The sequence below is a fragment of the Morone saxatilis genome, unplaced genomic scaffold (assembly GCF_004916995.1).
Source record: "Morone saxatilis isolate NCDOM2014 unplaced genomic scaffold, NCSU_SB_2.0 Contig16, whole genome shotgun sequence".
In the NCBI taxonomy this organism is placed as follows: Eukaryota; Metazoa; Chordata; class Actinopteri; family Moronidae; genus Morone; species Morone saxatilis.
This window is the reverse complement of record NW_023339718.1, coordinates 19,447,364-19,470,935: the sequence shown is the minus strand read 5'-3', so window position 1 is coordinate 19,470,935 and position 23,572 is coordinate 19,447,364. Positions and strand designations below refer to the sequence as shown.

General features: G+C 40.0%; 4 protein-coding genes across 5 annotated transcripts in view; 1 reads left to right on the top strand and 3 right to left on the bottom strand.

Annotated features, from left to right (window-relative positions):
* The window catches only part of LOC118326300 (SEC14-like protein 2), a 15,332-nt gene extending 13,401 nt beyond the window's left edge, over window positions 1–1,931 (bottom strand). Inside the window, exons 1-2 of the mRNA XM_035659280.1 lie at window positions 1,586–1,931; window positions 590–665 (exon numbers count right to left, since the gene is read on the bottom strand). Of these exons, the coding sequence (XP_035515173.1) occupies window positions 590–665; window positions 1,586–1,639 (130 nt within the window). The 5' untranslated portion in view covers window positions 1,640–1,931. The remainder of the gene's footprint in view (window positions 1–589; window positions 666–1,585) is intronic.
* A 674-nt stretch (window positions 1,932–2,605) lies between these two features.
* On the top strand, window positions 2,606–9,006 carry rnf215 (ring finger protein 215). The gene is made up of 10 exons (XM_035658511.1): window positions 2,606–3,509; window positions 3,944–4,096; window positions 4,186–4,257; window positions 4,392–4,477; window positions 5,044–5,098; window positions 5,219–5,323; window positions 5,736–5,852; window positions 6,030–6,173; window positions 6,285–6,387; window positions 7,300–9,006. Exons 1-10 carry the CDS (start codon window positions 3,276–3,278, stop codon window positions 7,320–7,322), a joined length of 1,092 nt encoding a protein of 363 aa, XP_035514404.1. The 5' UTR covers window positions 2,606–3,275; the 3' UTR covers window positions 7,323–9,006.
* Window positions 9,007–9,158: 152 nt separating this feature from the next.
* Window positions 9,159–17,811, bottom strand: ascc2 (activating signal cointegrator 1 complex subunit 2). The gene is made up of 19 exons (XM_035658510.1): window positions 17,687–17,811; window positions 16,506–16,617; window positions 16,234–16,392; window positions 15,859–16,032; window positions 15,559–15,688; window positions 15,361–15,428; window positions 15,141–15,254; window positions 14,522–14,634; window positions 13,936–14,010; window positions 13,708–13,812; window positions 13,550–13,618; window positions 13,347–13,421; window positions 12,460–12,697; window positions 11,517–11,713; window positions 10,914–11,033; window positions 10,480–10,704; window positions 10,216–10,306; window positions 9,943–10,034; window positions 9,159–9,652 (listed from the first exon to the last, which is right to left on the bottom strand). The coding sequence occupies exons 2-19, from the start codon at window positions 16,587–16,589 to the stop codon at window positions 9,478–9,480; spliced, it is 2,304 nt and encodes a 767-aa protein (XP_035514403.1). The 5' UTR covers window positions 16,590–16,617; window positions 17,687–17,811; the 3' UTR covers window positions 9,159–9,477.
* A 1,748-nt stretch (window positions 17,812–19,559) lies between these two features.
* Window positions 19,560–23,572, bottom strand: part of slc39a14 (solute carrier family 39 member 14) — a 22,601-nt gene continuing 18,588 nt past the window's right edge. For both annotated transcript variants that reach the window (XM_035658440.1, XM_035658441.1), the window contains exons 9-10: window positions 22,967–23,151; window positions 19,560–22,856 (exon numbers count right to left, since the gene is read on the bottom strand). In XM_035658440.1, the coding sequence (XP_035514333.1) occupies window positions 22,704–22,856; window positions 22,967–23,151 (338 nt within the window). In that variant the 3' untranslated portion in view covers window positions 19,560–22,703. The remainder of the gene's footprint in view (window positions 22,857–22,966; window positions 23,152–23,572) is intronic.

Genomic DNA, 23,572 nt, shown 5'->3' with positions numbered 1-23,572 from the left:
ATCTATCTATCTATCTATCCCACTTTTAGTTTGTAGGTGTATAGAGTCTCAATACAAAAACATTTTATACTTAAAATAATTGCCTTCTGACTTTTATTTCAAACTGAAGAGTTAATACCCTCAGAATGACATTTTTTGTGGGAAACTGAATTTAGTGATGTTTCAAAACCCGCAGATCCCCTGCCTCAACCTCCCCAAGGAAAATCAGATTCTTGGAATCTCTCAAATTTAGCCTGAAAAGTGAAAAAAATGACGTCTGGTTTGGTTTAACCGCTGCTGAATAGCAGGCTTGGCTTTTAATTTGTGGTTTGAGTAGCGTGTTCAGGCTTGAAAAGCATGAGAGTCTCTTCCTCAGTCTCTGCAAACAGTTTAAATGTGTTGCATCATGTCCTTTTCATGTAACAAACCACTGCAACTTCTGCTTACTGCACCAGTACAACGGGACCATCAGTGTGTCCCTGTGAAAACATGATTACAGGCAAATAATCACAAATTCACCATGAAGGAGAGGGATGATGGGAGAGGTTTTTCTTGTTGTGCATGCTCTGGTCAGGGAAAAGCACCAGGTGCCTCGTGATTTTCAACTCACCTCTAAGCCAACGTAACAGGAAGTGGTCATGCTGAGCAGGAAGTTGAGGAAGAATGTCTTGTATCCTCTCTCGAAACTGTAGCCAGAGGAAGGAGAGACATGTGATTGACACATTGTCAGGAAAATCTTTAATTAATCTTTAGAGTTACTGACTGTGGAGGTAAAAACAATCTTGAGAAAGGCAGTACTTTTCATTTATTTAAAGCTGTTTATATTTTTACTCATTCACGTCAGATTAGTAGGTTTTGTTTCTTGATGCTGTTAAAGCTTGTCACGTACATATTCAATGGCAACCTGCAACAATGTATGTCTGTAAACATCTTGTGCATTGGTAGAAAAATGTTGGAAGCACACTACTGAATACATGGGTCATCAATAAGGTGGACATGTGTGTCCATAGTTTTAGCAATATAGTATAGTTTACCTTAGCTAAACATACAGCAAACAGATTCCCTGCAAATTCACTTACTATCTTTATCATTGTATGGAAAGAGTGATGGGGAAGTGAATGATAAACACAGGGACTATGAAGTATAGTAACACTTTTTCTAATAAGACAGTCTTTAAAAAGAGTGCAACTAATGGATTTATTCATGTTAAATGGCCTAAATAAAAACTAGCCCAAATGTCTCTTCTGTATTGCATTAAAGCAATGTAATACAAATTAGTTAAGTTTCATTTGTAGAAACCCAAGACTAAGTGGCTGAATTTACCTCTCTAAAAACTGAATAACACATTATCATTTGTAAATTAAAATATGAAAAACATTATTCCCCCCCTCCCTCGTTGGAAATGACGCCCTTACTTTGCCGGTAGATATTTATGACAGGGCACCCTTTGTGGTAGCCTATGACACTGCTTATTATGTAACAATCATAGGGATACCAAGAATGATTATTATGGAGAAGACATACTGCAGCACAGAGCACAATATGTTCACTACATGAGCCACTACTATAACTATCGTTATTATTATAATAATATGAATGTATTTACCTGCTCCAGTGCCTCAGCCTGTTTAGGACTGAGGTCTCCAACTCTTCCGCTCATGTCTGCGACAACAAGATACAAGATAAAGACACAACTGCTCCAAAGTCAAACTAACAGACGGACGGACTGGCGGACGGGTTTGTGTCTCTGACGCCTCACGGTGATGCTCATTCACGGCTCCAGTATCCTGTTATGCCGGCTGTCAACTGCCTGCAGGTGACAAAAACGCCCCGAAGAAAAAAAAAATGTAAACACGACATTCGTTAGTCCAACCGGCTGACTCCGGCCAAAGATAGGATAAATGACAAGAGGATTACTCGAGACAAGAAGAAAGAACCACAGGGAGGAGGAATCCCGCCCCTTCTCCAAACTAACCTTTAATATTCGTGAAAAATACAGGTGCATTGTTTCAGTATTCTAAACTACAAATAAATCTAATAAAATACCAATCAAATGCAAACAGCCTGTCATTTTATTAGAGAAACAACCTTTTTTTTTTTAAATGTTAGAATATGTTTAGCATTCAAGTTCAGCTCAGATGGAGCTATGATGGCACATGTACCTGTTAATAATCAGAATCCAGCCTATACAGATGCTATCTAGACATATCAATATATATGTAAATCAAATGTGTGTAAAATCACATAAACAATCATACTGATCGAAGCAATGAACATCTGCAATGTGTTCCACTTCCCACTGCAATACATTTTGTTAGTTTTTTTAAACAGCTTGATTGAAATGATTAACATGGACTTCATTTAGCTGAAAGTCGATAAACAATATGATTGATTAATTGCTAAATCCTACCAGTGCATTAATTAAGTTAATTATGTTTTTGTTTTTGTTTTTTTACATTTGACAACAAAGGTGGCGAGTCAGTGTCTAGTGAGTGATGCATCTGTTTTTAAAGACAATAGACGATCTTTAGTGTTAATCTGAAAATCTCACACATGCGTACATACAACAGGAAGAATTAAAACATTTTTTTCGTTTTACTCAGTGTTTGAGTCATTCACATCAGCTACTACTGCTACTCTTTAAATTTCACACAGTGAAAGTGTCTAAATACTAGGCGACATGATGTTGTCACACTGCGCAAGTGTAAAACGTGGACAATCGCTTAATGTTTCGCTCACTCACGCAAAATATCAGACTATGACAATGAACATTATTACTCGTCGTGTTAACAGAAGTGAAACACTGGTCTGAAGGCTTCATACAGCACCGTAGCTGTGATAATAGTAGCGTCTCTGAGCCGTGGCTTTAAAGCGAAGAAGGGAGTACGGGAGAGCACTCTCTCGAGCTGCTACATTCGTCTCTGGTTGTATAAACTCAACGGTGAAAAAGTTGCAACGAAAGACGAAAGAAAAGCGAATTTTACGCAAAAGATCTCATTTTCTATTTCAGTACGGTATATATTCAACTAAAACAACTCGATTTTGGATTGAATTTGTGGAAAAGCATCCCAAAGTCCCTACCGTTAAGCAGGTTTATACACCAAGATAACAATTCTCCCGCTTCTTCCGGTCGTAGCCGGAAGCTGCCTTCGCTTGTTTACATTCTTCGAGGGGTCTAGCTAACTGGCGAACAGCAAAACGCTAGCAGCTTTCCCAAAATGATTAATAACAATTGATCAGGTTTGTGTATTTACAGCAGTTTCCACTTGTATTTTCTCTCTGTTGTTGCTCGAGCCATGGTGTCAGTTCGCTGCTGGTGCTGTCTCTGGGTAATGTTACCGGTCCTCTTGCTGCGGTGGCCGGGGCTGCTCGTCACGGCGGAGCAGGTCGCTCTGGTGGAGGTTTCTCTGGAGCAGCGGCCCGGTGTCAGCGCTCTGCTGCAAGGGGAGGTGGTGGAGTCCAGCAGGGGCAGCAAGAGCTCCGAGCACCGGGACGAGGACCGACAGGAGCTGGAGGGAGAGCTGGTCCTGGTGAGTTGGTTAAAGGGGAGTCACGTATTGCTATATCGCACGGTTGTTGTTCTGGACCGTTATTTTTTTTAGTAATTAATATAATTTAAAAAATAATATAAAAGTTACCAGAGAGCACAGAAACCCAAACATGATGTAACCATTGTTAACAATGATAAGGTGAAGTTTAAATATATATATGATCAAAGACAAATCCTGATTTACAGTAGGAAGTAAACAGGAATGTGAGCTATAATACATTTATAAAATACAGTGATTTTTCAGTCTCCCTCTTTCCTCCCACTGCTGAGGAGCCCATGAGCAAGGCAGCGTCACTAGTGCATCTGCAGGGAAGCTTTGAACACCCACCCACAGCCAGCTGCATGGCCAGTTCATGTTTAAAGACACTATCAGAATTTCCACCCAGGGGTGTTCAGCCTGCTTTCTGTCCTCAGGTTCAGGATCAGGAGACTCAGGAGAGCGGAGGAAAAGACGAGGACAATGCCAAAGAGCAGGAGGTATGGATCGGGGTGGTGCCTGTGGAGATGGACGACAGCAAGGCCTCCACCGGAAACCAGGAGTCCTTCGCCGATGCAATGGTCAATAAAGTAAGAGGTTCAACTTAACTGTAAATCTGTAGTGGATTTTGTTCACACTGTTATGGACTCTAACTAAACATGCATCCTCTCTTTTAAAGATGAAGCGAGCCTTGGTCCTCGGAGCGTCTGCGCTGATCATCCTGGCTCTCAACCAAAACAGTGTCAGTGAGGTAAATCTGCATAGACTCAGTCTCCAACCTGGACCCTATTTCCTGGACCTGAGGTCTAAGCTGAGAATTTAAGCTTAAGAGACACTTTGTCTGGGTCATGTTTACAATCACAAATCTGCCTCTTACTGTTGTAGATGGATCTGTCTCAGGTGCTGTCCAAGCCCATCATTGTGATCCAGACGTCTGAAAATGTCACCAAGCTGATTGGAGCTCTGCTCAGGTACAAAACACCGTATTTATTACAGATACTTTCACATGAACCTTTCCCTCATATGACTGATAAAAAGCAACAGGATACGCTTTTATTAATCAGATGAGTCACATGTCACATGCTTCCTCAGTTTGTGGGGAAATAATGCAGTGGTTTGACCTGCTTATCAGTAATCTACATGAGTAATTCATGACCATAAAGCAAAATCTAAACATATCCAACTGTGTACTGAACCTCAATACTTTTTGAATTGAGTTCATGTAGAAACACATTCTTATTGTTTCTTTATTCTTTGAGCTGATATTTCCTGTATGAGATGATAAACTTGTTAATTTTATACTGTTTCTTGGATAGGGTGAAAAAAAAAAAGCTTTCCTGTTAACAACTCTGGAATAAACACCACCAAAAAAAATGTTCCCTGTAGTCCAGCACACAACCTTTCGTTCATGAATCTCATTATGAATGAAAGAAAACGTACTGTTGCCCTAATCTGGTTCACAGTAATCAGGCTAGTGTGTGAACGTAGTGATGGAGGATCTTTATTTGCACTAAATGGCAGTTGTCTCTCTCTACAGGGGTCTTCAAGCCACAGCAAAAATCACATACAAGACCATTCTTCAGGACAACCTGGTGAGCTCCTCAATGTATCAGCTGACAGTGTTTTTCTCAGTTGTTAGCACCCTCCAGTGGTGAGTGAACAGATGACAGGCTGAGCTGACAGTGAGCGCATGCTGCTGTGTGTTCGGGCAGGGAGCCACGCTCACGCTGTGGTCCAGCTGCGGTCGATCGAGAGGAGGTCGCTACGGAGAGTGGCAGGGGGTCATCTGCACGGGAGAGACCAACTCTCAGGTCCAGGTGGGGGAGCAGAACGAACACATCATCAGCCCTGTTAACATGTTTTCTTAAACCTGCTGCAAGACTTCCACTGATTTCACACATCAGTGTTTTTACATGTGTTGAGGAGTGCTACAGCCTATGTGAACAACGCTGTATGGAGTCTGATAAACTATAATTTTAGTCATTTGTTGGTGTTTACTTTATTAAAGTACAATTGATATTACAATAATAAAGATATCACATTGTAAAAATACAATTTGCCACGCAAAATGGTCTGCTGCATAGTCAGCAGCTCATTTGCATTTTCTCCTCTTCTCTATTACCGGAGCCATGTTGTGAGTTGTGGTGTGTTACAGACTGATAGAGTGTTATTTAAACGAGCAGTAAAGGAACCAGATGATAAAGTAATGTCTTCTCTGATTGTCCGTAGAAGTACCTGCAGCAACTGTGGGACACCGTCCTCCTGGTGGCTCTGATCCTCAGCACTGGAGTCATCGTTCAGGCTCGCTGGCAGTACCAGGACCACCAGCTCAATGACAACTTGGAGGTATTCAGAGGTCTTTGCTGCTGTTATCACAGGTTATTCTTTGGTTTCACTGCAGTAAAGTTTAATAGGAACTTCATGAAAAGATCAGATCATATCTTCTGTGAGGTGAACCCAGAACAAAAAAAACAAACAAAAACAGCATGACATGTTTACATCCTGCTGTGTTGTATTCCTCAGCTCCTTCCTAAACAGGACATCCTGAAGAGAATGTCGTCCCTGAAGACCAAAATGTATCGTCAGCCCAAACCGTGGTGTGACCCGTCCCAGCCCGTGGAGACGGACAACTGTGCGGTCTGTCTAGAGCCGTTCAACAACAACCAGGTCAGCCTACACTCCCTGATTTAGGCTATATATTTTATGTTAAAGTTACAGAGGTATATAGTCTAAGTGCAAGATTCTGTAGTGATTTAATATGAACTGTTGTTGACCCAGTGTTTGCGAGTGCTGCCGTGTCTTCATGAGTACCACAGAGATTGCGTCGACCCCTGGTTGCTGCTGCAGCACACCTGTCCTCTGTGCAAACGCAGCATCCTCAGTGAGTTTACATCACAGCATCACACACATGCAAGTTTTTAGAGAATGTTTTACAGCTCTCTGGTTCAGTTTTCACCAACATTTTTGAGAGGTGTGGTCAGATTCCTCTTTTGCACCTGTAACAACACCCACTAAGGATGTCACAGGGTCCTGGAGGACACCTGTACATCACTGCAAACCACCAGAGGTCAGCAAAAACAAGATTTTTAGGGGGTGTTTAATTCAATATATACACTAATGAAAACCTATGTTTATATCATATTCAGTTTCTGCCAACAGATTCTCCTAAATGATACACACTGGACCTTTTTAAGACCTTATTTTTTTTTACCAGTGGCACTATTACACAGGAATACAACAGTACAATTCCACTGGCTTTAGTTTTAACAGTTTTTATTTTTGTGTTTAATGGCTAAAGCTGCCCAGCTGGAAAAAAGTGGCTTCTGAAAAGATTAAAATTTCAATCCTATTAGGGAGTTTTTTTTAAATTATACAACTGTAAAAATAGTGTGTGCTGATCAAAGCCTGAGCCTCACATGACCCTCTGCCTTTTCCTTTAATATTTCTTCATTATTTAACCAGGGAAATACCTTAACATTGAAATAGTAATGTTAGATACTGTCAGACCTGTTTAAGATCCAAAGATATTTAGTTTCACATCATAGAGGACTTAAAGAACTAGAAAATATTATAGTAAGGAAGGGAACCAGGGAATATTTGGCATTTTAATAAATTTAGAGTGGTTGTCTGCCTTTGTCTGATCAGTCTTCCAATGAAAATACTATAATAATAATAATAATAATATAAATCAATTTAAAAAATCTAATTTCTTTTGAGCCATTAAATCTAGTAATTGATTTATTGTATCAGCTTTAGATTTAAATGTCTGTCTTTCCTGTTCAACCCTCTCCAGGCAGCGTCTGCAAAGACAGCTAACAGTCGCCTCACCGCAGAAGCAGCGGCTCTGGGATTCAGTCTCATCTCTTCCTCGGCAACACTCCAGTAGCCGTATTTTTTAAACTGACCTCAATCTTCCTCCTTCCAGCAATGGATTGTGGGAGCAAATATAAACTTCTCACAGCAGCTGGCTAGCCATCTGGACTGTGGAGCAGTCCAATTTTGATGCCTGACCTTCCGGTGGGTGCTGCAGGTCTCACAGACATACAGTGGTAGTGTTAAACCCAATACTATGAAGTACTGTACCTGTACTGTTGTGTGTGGACAGTACCTCTTCCTTGGATCATGTTACTGTACAACTGTGGAAATATTTGTTTGTATGTGTGATATACAGCAGTGAATATGTGACTCTTCACACAAACACCATCGGCAAACACTGATAACAAGAGCGAGTTTTCGCGAGTCAGTAGTTTTTGCATGGACATTCAATGCTTTATCGTTTTAAGCATGGACGTATGGATCGACTTTAGGTCCTAGTGATGTCAGTGACCTACCCATCCGAGTGGACTAACTGACCATTTAAATATGACTGATTTCATCTTGTGTCCAAACTCATACTTTGCTATTAAATGTTAGTCCGAGGTTCTGTAGTTAGTTAATAACTGTGCTATAGTCGGTACAGACGTGGGAAAAAATGTTTGCACTTGTCCTTTAATATGCCTTATGACTAAACTGCAGTGTGAGAAACTCAAACCACAAACACACTTCCTGAATTGTACTTTAAAACTTAAGTTGTGAATGTTACAGTAGCTATTTTAGTTGCAGCTGAACTGTTTCAAATGATTAGTGATAGAGATGTTACACAGGTAGGTTGGTCAACATTTGGTAGAGGCCAGATCTCAGTTGGATTTTCCTCCTTCTGTAAAAACTTTTAACTGCTTCCATCCTTTTAGTAGGTCTGTTTGAAGAAGTCAAAATCAGTACTGCTCTAATGCTTTCTGACAGAAGTTCATCTCATAAACCATGTGAAAAACACATCCTCTTATTCCTCAGACGTACGGCTGTAGCTACTGTGAAGTTAAATCCACTTGATCTTCATTTTGTCAGTGATGACTCAAACTCGAAGGATGTCAAAAACATAGTATTATTGTATTTATTTTATGTTTTTTTGCAATGTCAACTCCAAAAAGCATTTACATGTGCTTTTTTTGTTACAAAATGCTCCGATAGATCTGTTCTCTTTATAGAAAATAGTGTGTGCATGGCAACATGTAGGAGGTCTCCCCACAGCTCATCTGAGAGACACGAGGCCTCTCTGTACAGCGCGTGCTTCCAAACACAAACACAACAGCATCATTATGAGATGGTCATAGTGTCGATTTCTTTTTCTAGACTTATTTGTTATGTTCCTAAGAAGGCTGGACAACAGTGGTGTGAACTGGGTGGATGTCATCACATGCATGCACTCAAACATTACATGCAAGCAGCCGTCGCACAAGCTACTCGTACAGGACGAGTATTGAGAGCAACACAGTCTGCCGCTGATGTCCAGACTTGTTCACCAGGTCAATAATTGTTCTTCCAGCTACAGAACCAACTGCAGTCTCTCCAAAACACTGGATGTTGCTTCCTTTTATTCCTATGCTGTCTAGTTCATAATGATGATGATGTCAAAGATCGATCACTCTGGATCTTAATAAATTGATTTGTTACTTGGCAAAAATAAAGTCTCATTCTTTGTCCTCAGTCTGTGGCTCACACTCAGGACTTTGGTTTCTAATGAGCTATAAAATAAATCATTTGGGCCAAAGACCTGAATGTCTTTCAGGCTCAAACACTAAAAGTAGATGTTCAGAGTCTCAAACATTTCAACAAGCTGCTTGGCAGCTTCTGATCACAAAGGGCCAAAATATGGCCATGCCAAAGAAAGTCAGTAAACTAATGCAACCTCTCAACTTCCTCAGTCAACAACTAAAAAACCCTGGCTTTCTTTTTGAGCAAAGACGGCAACTTTGGTGCTAAGGTGTGATTGTGGGGACAAATTGGGGGCACCAAATTCACAACCTTTAACCCAAAATAACAACTAGCCCCAGTTTTTCTTTCCCTTTACTGACACACCTCAGCCACCTTCCTGCCGTCCCTCCCTCCTACCATCAGTCTGTTTGGTTCCAGCAGCAGGTCATGATCACGCGGGTCAGGAGGGGATCATGCCTTTGTTCCTTTTGCGGTCGGCCATGGAGCGGCGGTTGTGGTTTGACACGCGACTCTTGTTGGCCTCCTTTTTGCGTCTGTCTAGGAATGTCTCCGTGGTTTGTCCTTGGCCTTTAGGTTGGCCCACCACGTTACTGGGACGTGGCGGTGGTCGGAAACTGGAAGGGGATGAAGAGAAGTCAAAGGTTTGTCTTTACAAATTATTATTATTATTTTTTTTTAAATTAACTTTTTTATTGATTATTGTCTTTACAAATTAACACGAAGCACTGAAATAATTATCTTATAAACGTATATATAACGGACAGATCATTCCAATTTCTACTCAGCTTTCTCATTTGATACAGAGTTGTATATTTTAAATGGAAGAAATATCTTACTTTTAGGAAGAAACTTCTTGGATGGAAACAGTTGGACAGAGTGACAGCAAAGTGAATATTGACTTTACCCTTTCCTTTGCTGCATGGTAGCTCTTCTAGCTTCAGCCCTCTCCCTCAGCAGAGCTGGGTCCTGCACAAACTGGTCCCTGTTTACATTGTTCTGAAATAAAATGGATTCACATATAAAGAAATGTTAGAAAGTCATAAGAGAAAGCAACATGCAGATGTAGTGACATTACATTTGTAGCTAAAAGCTAAGACCAAAACTTTTTTTACAATGGGTAAAAAAAAAAAAATGTTTCTGTGATGTTGGATCTGCCATTTTGGAATAATTTCTGTACCGGTATAGGATCTTCCTCCTCTTCATCTTCACCCTCCTCGTCCTCCTCTGGTTTGTTAGCTTTCCTCAGTACCTGTGGGACCGTGAAAGGCCTGCAGGAAGACACAAAGCGAAACTGAAAAAAGTACACTGACTGAAACATATTCAAAATGTATAAAGCCATCTGTCGAAAGTAAAACGTGTTTTTCCAGCTCTGCTTCGCTGTGTCCTCCACTCTGTCGTGACCAAAAGACACTGACACCAAAAATGCAACTCTGCGATTTACCTTCTGTTCAGTAAGCTGTCTCCATCAAGGTCATTAGCTCCCACTTGGTTCATGTCGTAGGTGTCGTCGTACTCGTCGTCGTAGTCATCCAGGCCATAGGTGGCTGCACTCTCACCGGGTTCAATGATGACCTCGTCCACCACCGTCTCGTAGGCCTGATAACGAGCTCTCTGCTCCGCTATGTGCTGCTTGTCGTTCAGCATCTCTCGGGCGCCCTCACCTTTCCTGCAAGAGTAAGAAAATACGCCAACGTTACATTTGACCTCAGACAGGCTGAGTTTGTAAGGGAAGTATAACAAAAAGAGTTAGTGACATTTGTACATCCTGTTTGGCTTTGCTTTAACTGTTTGGCAGTTTGTTATTCAAATAGGTACATAAAAAGAAGTCCAGGGCTTTTAATTTTTTTTAAGAGAGCATCTCCTGTGTGTGCTCACCTCCTGCCCTTCCAGATGCGGGACATGTCCACCTGGTCCCTGCGGAAGACGTCAAACTCGTCATCATCAAACACGTTGGATCTGACGTTCAGAACATCTGGAAGATCCTCCTTCACTGGCCTGAAAGAACAGAAGAGCAACGGGGGTCAAACGCAGCAACTTATTTTCAGTCCATCTACCCCTACACATTCGATTTGTACACGTAAGTCTAAAAAAGTATCAACAACACTCAACTAAGCAATTTATATGAGGATAAGCTCCTTTTTTCTATTTTATATCAAATTTTTCATCAGACTATTAAACTATTTTACAATGTCACTCTGCAAAAGACATTTTTTATTATGTAAAAACACAATCTTCTCAGAACTTATTTTGGCAGTGTTTGTATGAAGTCTTACTATTGTAAATTTAGAAATGTGCATCATGATGACATCTCACAAGATAAACAAAAATTAATGGATACTCAGTTAACAAAATGATACAAAATTGACCTTGTTTTGAACAATAGAGCAGCGCTTTCCACTTGAGAATCTCAGCAGCACAAGCCACATGGCAGAAAATATCAGCATTATATGTTGAGGCCATCCCAGTGTGCAGTGCTACCTTGGCATGGCTCGGTCCAGTTTGTCCAGGTTGGGGGCCAAGCGGTCCTCCAGGATGTTGTTGATGACCAGCTCAGAGTTGTAGTTGTACTCCTGCAGGCAGGCCAGCAGGAAGCCTTCACCCAAATCAGGCAGCAGGTCCCTGATACATGTGAGCAGAGACTCCAGCTCTGCCCCGCTCACTGAACACACCGCACCCTGATGACACACACACACCGAAAATAATAAAATACATACAATACATTGTCAGTTTGTCATTCTACGGTTTTATTGACTTTATTCTGTCTGAAATTACTTGTTTTGTTGTAGTTTGCTGCGTCTCTCTTTTTCTATTAGGCCCATTAACATGTTAGTACAGCTGCAATGTGGTAAAAACTTTTTGGAAGGAGGTTGACATGGGTATTTTACTGCTAAGAAGAACAGACTTAGTACGCAGTCTCTTACAAGCTAAGAGAGGAATAGCAACAGGGTGGAAAAATGTGAACAAACCAAGTATGAATCAATATATTAAGGAGCAATCAACATACTAATAATATAAACTAGCATACATTACTAACAATAAGAATTTGAAAATATCTGGGGGAGTTCTTGTAACAAAATGTTGGTAGTGATCAATAATGCCAAAGATCTTCTGCCTACTCTATGTTCACGTTTAAATGACTATGTTTTTATTTACTTGCCTATTCATTTGATAATATACTGTATCTGCTGCAGTGAAATCCATTTTATTAATATTCCACTATTATAATTAAAAAAAATAAAAAATAAAAAATAAATGATGCTTTTCTCCATCACATATGATAGTAAACTGAATGTTTTTGTTTTTTGGAGTGTAGGTCATACAATACAAGACATTTGAAGACATCATTTCTTGCAGTGGGAAACTAAACATTTTCTTTCAGTTTATAGACCAAACATATTGCAGTAATAATTAGAGAGCTCACATTGTTTCCTATTCTTGGAACATCCAACATGGCCTCTGCTCCCCTCAGGCTCTCTTCTCCCTCTCCTCCTCCTCCAGGCCCTCGGGCCTCCTGAAGTTTAAAGCCAGCTGAAGCGGCAGCAGCACCTGATCCCTGATAGGCTGAGGGGACTTTGTGCTGAACCTGTGGTTTCTGTCGTCCAACACTGTCCCAGGCACTTTCCACCCCCTGGAGCAAGTAGGAAGTCCGGGTCTCATCACTGAGGGAAGCAGGTGGTTAAGGAAGTGACTAAACAAGTGTGGCATTACTATATACTAATACTGAAGCCTATTGATCTTTTAGTATTAAAAAACATTAGAAAAAGAGTGAAAAAGGATCATTGCAATACTCTAGAGCTCAAGATGAGGTCATGACATGTCCAACCAACTTTCCCAATAATCTCTAATGTAAGACCAGCAAAAGCATAAAATTCTCATATTTCAGAAAATGAAACCTATAAATATTTTGCATTTTTGCTTTAAAATGAAAAAAAAAAAATCTCATCAGGATAGTTGCTGATTAATTATTTAATCTAATCAAAGCAGCTCTATAGCCCCCTAGTATATTGTAGTGGCAATGTTTCATTTTCTCTATAGCACAATTCAGAATAGAAAACATTTCCTTGTAACTTGCGGTCTTGAAATTAAACTTCTTCTTTAACTAGATCTTCTCTAAATGAGTAAAAGTTAAAGCTTCACACACGTAAAAACTACATTTCTGTTGATCTTTAAGAAGATACTTAAATGGAAATACACGCCCCCAGTTTTTATGCATCTTTTTTCTTGAATTTGACTTGCTTTCCTCTGCTCGCTTAAAAAAACCACATCTGTCACAGAATAACAAGTTCTGCAGTCAAGTGATAAGGATACATGACAGGGAGGGCCTGTTGTAGGAGGCTGACATCGTCTGCGATGGGGAACTGCTCATCATAGTCTGTCAAGAACCTGGAAGGACAGAGAAAGAAAACAGCAAACCTTTTCATACACTTTCTTATTGTACATGAAGAGATAAAAGTGAAACACTAGCCCCTCGGAGCTTTAGAGGTGACCTCTGACCTTAACCATCATTTTACCTTTTCTCAGTCAGAAAAGATGTGAAATGTGAAAGGAGCTCCTCTGCAAATGCTAGCATGTTTTCTCCCCTGCAAGGCAAGAAACATTGGCAAAATTCATATGTGTATGTGTAATGCTAATTGTGCTAAGATTCATGTTGAGAGTTTGGATGTCTCACCCCTCCAGGATTGGCTGTAAACAGGTATGATGCAGTAGCAGGTGAGCCGTCTCCACCATCTTGCGACAGGAGTGGGACAACCTCTTCCACAAATCCTCCTGAAGACTAAAGCAGGGTTTGTGGGATTATTCACAATCATTCATTAATTTATTCAGCAAGTGGGTCTCAATCTCGTTTAGCACTTCGTTATCGCCTTTTTAAAAAGTATTAAATGCAGTAGAAACTCACCCTTTATCATCAAAGTTTCTCTTCCTCAACGCCTTCTCGAGGTCAGGCACAGCGGTCTCGTAGAATGAGGTCAGTCTGCCAGGAGAGAAATTGCCACTATGATTAAATCTTATAGCAAAACACAACAAACTCAGTCCTACAAAAAAACCCGATTCAAAACCATCTCTTGAGTTGCCGGTAAGGTAATGCTACAACAAACTCAAAATAATAACGTTCAGGTACATACACAAAGACACCCATAAAACTATGATTATTATGAGAAGAATATTTTTGTTGCACAATGATTTACTACAGTTTGTCTCTTCTCCCTCTCATTTATTTCTATTTACTTGTTTAATCATTCGTCCATTCATTTTTTATTGTATTTATCACAAATAACATTAATGACCCAAATCATTTTTTGCCTGACCTGACTCCACACAGCTACAATACAATGCATCTTCTTCATGCATGACTATTTTTATATTCCAAATGTTGTCAGCCTTATCCAACCCTACGTTCCTATTTGTCATTCCTGTGTCTTTCTTGTTAAAAAATGTGTGTGTATATAAAAAAACTATACTGCCAGTTTACTGCATCTGTTTACCTGCTGAGGAAACCGTTGGAGTGGAATCCGGAGCAGGCGGCAGGGAAAATGTCCAGGAAGGCATGGATGGTGGTGGTTGAGTCACACAGGTACAGAATGAGGTCTACAAGTTCCTAGGACAGAAAAGAAAACGCATATATTATTAATGACATGAAGCAGTAGTATTGCTCTCTGTGTATGCAACCAGCCATGCCCTGGTTAAGGTCTTAATCCAGTTAAAACTTTTAACATTAAACACTGATTGTTACATACCCTTCATGTCACGATTATTTAACAGTCCACACAGTTCAACTTCCATCAATGCCCATTTTAGTGAATATTAGACATTAAAAATGTTCTGCTCCCTGCAATGTTGTCTTGCTGGAGTTTTAAATTCTTACATTTAAAAAATGTATTCCTAATCAGGCTAATTAGCTTCATTTTTAAGGAGGGCCTGATTTATTCACTGAGGCTTAAAGCAGAAAGTCGTCCTCCGCAATAGATAGCAAGATGTTTCCACGCAGCCTGTTAAATACTACGTTTATATGTGAGAATGGGCTTGTGCCAACACATATTTACTAGACATCGTTCATTAGTATCACGTGCAGTAATAAACTGTTGATGTTTGTGTTTGTCTGACCTGCTGGCTCATGGTCATGGCAGTGGGCTGTTTGTGTGCGCTCAGCTTCATCGGCTCCATGGCTGTGGCTCCTTCACAGTACAGACCACACTTATCCAGGATAGTGTCAAACACCTGAAAGTGACAAAGAGTAAAAGGTGGTGAGAATGAGGAGGAGTTAATTAACCTAAATAAACTTTCAGTATAAACATCCAGTTGCATGTTTAAAACCTGATCTTACCTGTAACACAGTGGGCACCGTCTCATCCAGGTCACTGTAGTAAGATGGCTGCTGGGTAAAGATGTTCTCTAAAAAATGTTTTAAAGAGAGCGACAAACATATAAAAACTCATCTTCACTACATATCTTAATCTAATGGCTACATTCCCCATCAATATACCACTCGATGATTTAAACTGAACCATAACAAACAACTCACCTATCATCTTATGCAGCAGCTGGCTGTTGCCCTTTCCGAAGAGAACACACAGATCCAGAATTTTGGGAATATCGAACAAGAAGTTGTCATAAATAATTTCTCCAAACACAGCCGGGGTGATGAAGTTATCCTGTGGAAGAGGAGCACAAGGCAAACACAAGGCAACAGGTCAAACAGTAGGACACAAGGCCTTGATATGCCACTCCCAAGTAGTTAACAAATCAAACTAGAATTGCTGTTTCTACTGATTAGCAGATCATGAATCCCTCCCTAGACTGCATATGTGGGTACAGCTGCTACCTTGGACTCTTTATGTGTGGCCATCCTGAGGAAAGTCAAGAAGACCGCCCTGTGGACGGAGCGCTGCGTGTCGGCCACCGCTGGGGAGGAGGGCAGGGTGGAGAGGTCGAGGCCGCGAGGAGCGAGATGCAGGTATGAATCTAGGCATCGCTGCAGAGACTCATCAAACACCACCTGGTGGAGGAGACACACCAAAGCAGAGGAGGGAGGGAGAGGAACTTTACAAGGAGGAAAGAGACTAATTCTATGAGCTGTCACTGAAGCGAATAATAAATAATGTAAATTATTTTTTACAGCTGCCACGCACCTTGTGGGTTACTGAATGGAAAGGGAGATGTGGCTCAGATAGATGTTTACATGTTAGCAGTCCCTCACCTGACACCAGAACTTGTCATGGGGCAGTGCGAGCAGCCACTCCAGGTCCTCTGTGATGAATTTGGCACGTTCCAAAAACTCCTCCACCTCAGCGGGAGAGCCATCTTCTGGTGGGGACTTGTAAGGCACAAAACAGCGCTCCTCCTTCCTGGCAGGGTGCTGATGTTGAACAGAAAGCACAGGGTTTGATTCCGATAAAAAGATTATTGCTGGAGCAGTACGGACTGCTGTTTGAGTGTGTGCCTGTAATACAGTGAGGTGGTATGACTCACCAGTGCAGGCAGTGTGTGCTCTCTCCCCAGCGGGCCAGGCTCGGTCACCTGCTGCTCATCCAGCGGCACTCGCGCACAGGCCATGGTTTCTCCCTCTCTGGTTTTTTTTTTCCTACCAAATTACACCAACATAAAAACATTCAATATAGTTGTAGTTTTTTAAAAAGGTATACAGTTTCTAAGTACTGAAGTATTGTACCTGTTAAATCATGGAGCACAACAAGCCTTGATAACTCTGTTTATGTTATTAGTATAGGAAATATGTCATTAGAGTATATAAACATGTCTTGCAGCCCTACTTACTACTTTATTATGTTTTGCTTATACTAAAACACTTCAATCCCACAGACTGTCCAATCCAAACCAATGCTGTGCAGTAAAGCACTGTTATAATCTGAGTCTAACTTGCAGGAAATGTGCACAAAGCCACATACTGTCTTGGTTTTAGGTCTAATAAGGGTGGTGAACACCACAAATTGAATATGCAACCTATCTAATGATGTATGAAATATCTTATTCAAGCACAGCTGTTGAATTGTACACGTGTTGAGGTTAGCTGTTGTGTCAAACATCTGTATAAATTGGACAGTGTGAAAAAAAAAACGTATTTATGGGGGACTTTTAATCCAGACATAGTAAACATTTGAATGAATGTCTTATCCCCAGTAATAAGTTAACTTCTAACGGTACCACAGTGACATTTAGAGGACATGAACAGGGTGAATCATCAACCTTTACCTCCTGTTGACACATAATCCGCTGAAGTATCTGAACTGCAAACAGAGCTACCATTAGCTAAGGTTAGCTGACCCGCTAGTGAGACCTCAGCTGATTAGTTAGCCACGTTAACGTTAACCAATGAAAAGTGAACAATAACCTGTTAACCATTCACGTTACAGTAACGTTACCATAGCTGTAACGCAATGTGTTTAACTGTCAGCTAACTCCTGACTGAAAGACGACGTAGTCCGGTAGGATAACTCGCTAGCTGTCCGATATTTATTTCTTATTATATTATATTATATAAGTTAAACAGACTGTGAGCACATCAATGAATGGACAGAGTCTAACGTTACTGTAACGTGGCTAACCAGCCGGTGACTTTATCACCGTCCTCTGGTGACTCGTATGTAATAATTGTAGTTATACGTTACAGGAAACAAGTTGATGTATCTGCTCACCTCTCAATGTGTCTGTCTGTGACTCTTCTCAAGCCATCTCGTTAAAGTCGTCACGGCTTTCAGCAGTTTCAGTTTCCAAACGTTGTCTAATCACCTGCGCTGAGCCAGGAAGTGACATGTTTGGGTCTTTTCTTCTTGCATGACGCATGCGCATTCAAACTACACATGGCCGATGTTTAGCGCCACCTTGTGGGCACCAGAGCGCAGCATCAGTATTACTCTACTACTGTAATCCAGTGGTGGAAGAAGTCCCAACTTCTTTACTCAAGTAAAAGTAGAAATACCACAGTCAAAGTCCTGAATTCAAAATGCTACTTGAACAAAAGTACAGAAGTATTTTCAGCAAAATGTAGTTATAAAGTACAAAAGCAAAAGTACTCATTGTGCAGAATGGCTCATTTCATAGTAATAGATTATTATATTATCCTGGTTCTATCACTAACAAAGCATGTAAAAGCATCATAGTACTGCATCATATCAATAAAGAGTTTTTTGAATGTAAAAAGTAACTAGTTATTATAAAGATCAAATAAATGAAGTAGAGTAAAAAGTACAATATAGTATAAGCAGCATATAGGCGTAAAAGTAGCTAAAATGGAAACACTTACTGTACATAAAATTAAAGTATGTCAACATTCCTACTTAAAGGTACTTACACTCCAGCACTACTGTAAAGTGTGGTCCAAAGTCTATCTAATTAAGACATTAACTGCAACAAAAAAGAGAAATATATGAAATGCAAGTCCAGACTTTGAGCTTTTCTGTCATAAAAGGTATTTTATTGCATCCACCCTATTCCCACATGATGGTCACATTAGATCCAGCGTGTTATGTAGTAAAATCACACTTTTCTGATGTCTGTTGTGAAATCAGACTTTTATACATAGAATTGTAACTGAAATGATCCACTCTACAATTAGCAGACGATAATTACTGGGGAAAAAAGAAAAGAAATCCTTATAATAAAATATCCAGTGACAATCCTAAAACATCATTTCATTTTTAACTGCGTTGGTTCCAGAGCGCTAGAAAATTTACCCCAGTACACCAAACTGCAGGCTTGTTCATTCACATATAGAGCCTTTGAGATCATTTGAGGTCATTTAGTAAGAGTTTTATATTCCTCAATTTCTACAACTGTACCAGAGCTTTAATGACTGTGGCAAGCCTGGTTACAGGAAGGAACAATAATAGGCTATTGAGAAGGCACCTACATTCACAGATGATGAATGTATTAATTTACTTTAAGTTAGCTTCGGCTGGCATTGTCCCAGACACCAACAGGGTTTGCTAGAAAGGTCTGACTGTGCTGAATCCAGCAATATGTGTCACGTAACTGTAGCAGGTATGGTCAGTGGTCTACATTAAGAAATGTATGACGAGTGCCATCAAAATTAAACTGCTATAAATGGCTAGTCTGTGGTCAATAAAGGGACTACAGAATACACTTCAATAAGGAGATATTGTATCAGACAAGTCATTGAACATGTGCAAAGTGTTAAAGTAGAATGTATCTTCTATCTGATTATTTTTTGGCTTTTGGATTTGAATCCACCTGCTGTGCAGAGAAACCATCCTGAGCCAGAACAAAAGTCACAGTACTTTATCCCAGGAGTAAAACGTTGTCCTTGAAACCTCCAGTAATAGGCACATCCTTTCCTTTCCTATCTTGGCTAACTAATCTGCTAACATTAGTGCCTTACATAAAAGGAATGTAGAATATTATACCTGAATATTGAAGCATTTCTTGAACAGAGGACTATAAGGAGAGCAGTTCATTCACAAACACATAGAATCAACTCTGCATTAAATTGGTTGAATAAACCACGTCAATATCACTTAATAAGGACTCTTGACACATGATTTTCTTGGAAAAGGATGTTTATATAAAAGAAAAGAAGATTCCCATGACACAGAGAGAAGGCTGATGAGGATTTCCCATAAATTACATTAGGTACAGTATTTTTCAAAATGATGCATTACAGATCTGAACGCACTTTGATAAATCATTAAAGTTGATCATTGGTTGTTTGTTGTTTGGTTGTATGACATTGAAAAAGAGACACTTGTTGAAATTAGTGTTTTTGCACCAATAAAGCTGTCATATTGTCTGTGTGCTCCAGAAGTCATTAGTCTGTGTCTGACCATAACACCATGTTATATTACCATTACTGATGAGAAATTCTGTATCTGTGTGTGTATGGTCTGGCATACAGTTAAATGCAATAAGGTTTTTTTTGTGTATTCTGGTAGCTGTCCTATTTGTTCAACATAAAATACTAAAACAAAGATGAACAACAAACAAAAAGACTGAACTTTAGTCGACTTTCATGGCTTGTGGTGTAAAGCTAAACTGAATACTTTATCTTGGTTATAAAACATAAAATAAATATTTTATGGCTCAAACAACAATAAATAATCATCATACATATCAAGCAGCAGTAATACTGTACCTTATGGTACCCGTTTTAATGGCTTGCCTTCTCCATTCAGGAATAACAGAAAACCTTTATTTTTATAGTAGGCTTACAGTATGTGACGGCCAATCATGGCTTCCAGTTTCTATCTCTACTAAATAATAGTACAGCTCTATTCAATGCTCATGTAAGATGTACAGAAAAGTGTGTAGCTTTTGGTAATGGATCTCTTATCCTGTATTGAATTTTTGTACGGAGAGAAATCTGTGTACTGCTGGACTTAACACCACTGTAAAACATCAGTAAATATGGATCAACAGAGACCCAACCAAACTTGTAGTGTACACAGTAGCACAAAGGATGATGGTGCTATGGTGGTTATTCTTAACAATGCTGTTAGTTTGTTGAAGTAAAACCTCATACTAACCAATCATATTACAACATGACAAACAATTAGCCCCCTGAAGACACGCCCAAAAAAAAAAAAAAAAAAATCACCATTACAGATCATAAACCGTTTTCACGCAGTTCCCCTTACTGTTAATTACACTACATGGCCAAAAGTATATGGACACCCAAACATTGCACCCAAGCTTATTTCAAAACCACGGACTATAACATGTTACTATAACAACCTCCACTATTTTGGTTTCAGGCTTTCCACCAGATGTGTCCAGATGCCACAAGAACAATAGTGAGGTCCAACACCACAAGTTCTTCTACACCTAACTGGACAGACTTTATGGACCTGGCTTTGTGCACAGGGGCAAGTTGCAACAGGAAATACTGTAAAATGTTGCCTTAAAGTTGGAAGCTCACTATTGTCCAACATAGTGCTGTTGGGGCTGCAACTAACAATTATTTTCATTATTGATTATTTCTTGACTAATTTTGCTTATTAAAATGTTGACCTGATGCTTCATTGTTTTGAATATTAATCCACTAATTGCTCTTTAAAGAATGTTCTTTGGAACTAAGGGGTTTAGCCCAAAGCTGGCTGTATGTTGCAATCTTTTTTTATCTTGCTGACAGAATTTTTTTTTAATCCAGATGGTTTGAAGAGTCTTTGAGGATTCAGGAAATACCTTCAGAACAGCTGTAAATGTTATTAATTGATCCTCTGGGTCTTCCAAGGTGCTATATGCTACGCTTAGCTCTGTGACTAAATAGTAATATTTAAGAGGAACAAACCCCACCATGAAAAGCAATGGGCATATAAGCATTGTGAGCAGTGTGTGTACATACTTTTGACCATATAATGTAATTCAGAGTGTTCGTCATAACACTCAAACTAGATACAGTATATAACTTAATTTTCTATCATTATTACATGTTATTAATATAGATATGGTCACAGACCAGTAGGCGAAGTGTGCATGTTCATATGATTCAGCTTACAGTATTCTGTTAAAACTGTACAGTAAAAGAATAGATCATTCTGGGAAAAATAGTCTATGGGATGTGTGAAGACCACAGATTTGCACTTCGAGTTCAAGAATACAAGGAATAAAAAAAACTATTCAATGCTATATTAATGAAGGGCACAGATGGTAAACTACGTGGAGAGATGCCGCTGTGGACGCGTCGGATATGGATAAAGCCACTAATATCAAAATCTGCACTTTGTCATTAGATATCCGACTCAGGCTTCATTAGGAATTTCTAACTGCATACCGAGGATGTAGACAAGAGTCGATACTGAGGAGAATAAAAGTGTGCCCTTCCAAACGCCACCGTGTAGCCCTTCACCATTCTCAATGGTCGGCCCATATTTGGTCTTCAAAAGTCTGATCATTTTGCCTGTTTATCATGTATAAAAAATATAACATCAACACACAAACAACAAAGTCCAGCTGGAAGTCAGTTGGATATTGACACTTTAAATTCCAGTTAAGGTCTGATTTGTTTTTGGTATGGAATGAAAAAAGGGGAGGGGAGGGGGATTGTTAAAGTCTGGGAGGATAAAGACTCAAGGATGTAAATAATACAGCTGCTGTTACCTGATTGTGCTTTTCCCACCTCCTGAGGAAGTGTTGGGGGCATAGAGGATTAGTGATATAAATACTCTGTATCTACTAAATCTCAGCAGTTGAGGCTCAATGACATCCACTGAGGGAAGGACGAGGGGAGAAAAATAAGAGCAGGAGCCAAAATGGCTGATCAGTAGTCTGGAAAAAAAGTCTGAGTGACTGGGTGTATTGCACGTCAGTTCGCATACAGCGAGGGAGCTGGACGTCTTTAACTTGCCTTTGTGGGCTGAACGCTGTTTCCTCTGATATTTTGAGACTGTTAAAGGGAGCAGCTGTCAGGAAAAGGTTGACAAAAAATGAAGAAAAAAAAAAGGCTGTCATCCCCCTCTGCTTGGGATCTACTACATCTGGGAACTGCGCACGAACGGCTACTTAGATATTTTTGACAGAGGAGTGTGCGTACCTGCCGCACAGCAGCCAAACTCCCCAAACTCCATGGTCCTGAAAACTGACAATGGGAGCAAGATAAAAGGAAAAAATTTACTCCTCTTGGGGTCATTTTACACCAGCTGACATCTCAGTTTCATTTCGTACTGGTCAGAGCTGGTGTTGCTCCAGAGGAGTCCGGTGCTAGCCCAGCTGTATCTGTCCAGAGAAGGTGGTGAGGAGGAGCATGATGGCGAAGCCTGTCAGCAGGCCAGCGTTCTGGATGGCAAAGGTGAGGAGGAAGCTGCTGCCGCCCGCATCCTCTTCCTCACGACTCACCTCATTCATCTCTGGAAACTGAGAAGCACAAAACAGAACGCTGTTGTTTATTATAATTATCTAAATAATCGTATATAAATAGATCCGATCAAGAGCACATGCACCCTTAAAACACATCAAACACTGACCATGTCTGCCAGAGCGATGTAGAGGAACATTCCCCCTGCCAGGGCAAAGATCCAGTTGGGGGAGAAGCTGTTGCCAGCCAGGATGCCAAAGCCCATGCCCAGGTAACAGCAACAAGCCGAGAGGAAGTTAAAGAAGAGAGCTTGCTGTATGCTCATTCCAGCGTTCAGCAGGATCACAAAGTCTCCTGGTAACAGAAAGAGAGGGAGAGCGACATAGAGAGAAGACAATGTATTAAAGAGCTGTCGGTGCAAATCTATGTTAAACTGCAGATTTCTGCCAGGCACTGATGTTTCAAGAAGAGAAGAAGACCAATTTCTTATACTAAACACACAAAATGAAAATCACTTGAACGAATAAGGAGATTTACTTCACAGGGTTTCTGCAGGTTTCGAAAGGTTCAACTTAAGTCTTTGTAAGACCTTTTTATAAACATTATGAATGCAATTTAAGACAGATTTCACACCCATACTGGCAGAATAAGTACACAGGACATGAAGGTCACTGTCAGTATTGTTTCCATGTCAGTTATATTTTGTCACAGTAGGATCAATCCAAATTTGTCCCCAAATAAATAAATAAATAAATAAATAAATTATATATATATA

What these genes read in the sequence shown, in the direction of transcription:
- rnf215 (XM_035658511.1), top strand. Translation starts at nt 3,276, where the DNA reads ATGGTGTCAGTTCGCTGCTGGTGCTGTCTCTGGGTAATGTTACCGGTC. An exon ending in CCGATGCAATGGTCAATAAA is followed by an intron (nt 4,097 to 4,185) that starts GTAAGAGGTTCA and finishes TCTCTTTTAAAG; the next exon opens with ATGAAGCGAGCCTTGGTCCT. An exon ending in CCATTCTTCAGGACAACCTG is followed by an intron (nt 5,099 to 5,218) that starts GTGAGCTCCTCA and finishes GTGTTCGGGCAG; the next exon opens with GGAGCCACGCTCACGCTGTG.
- ascc2 (XM_035658510.1), bottom strand. Translation starts at nt 16,589, where the DNA reads ATGGCCTGTGCGCGAGTGCCGCTGGATGAGCAGCAGGTGACCGAGCCT. An exon ending in ATGACAAGTTCTGGTGTCAG is followed by an intron (nt 16,033 to 16,233) that starts GTGAGGGACTGC and finishes CTCCTCCACCAG; the next exon opens with GTGGTGTTTGATGAGTCTCT. An exon ending in AGAAACTTTGATGATAAAGG is followed by an intron (nt 13,813 to 13,935) that starts GTGAGTTTCTAC and finishes ACCCTGCTTTAG; the next exon opens with TCTTCAGGAGGATTTGTGGA.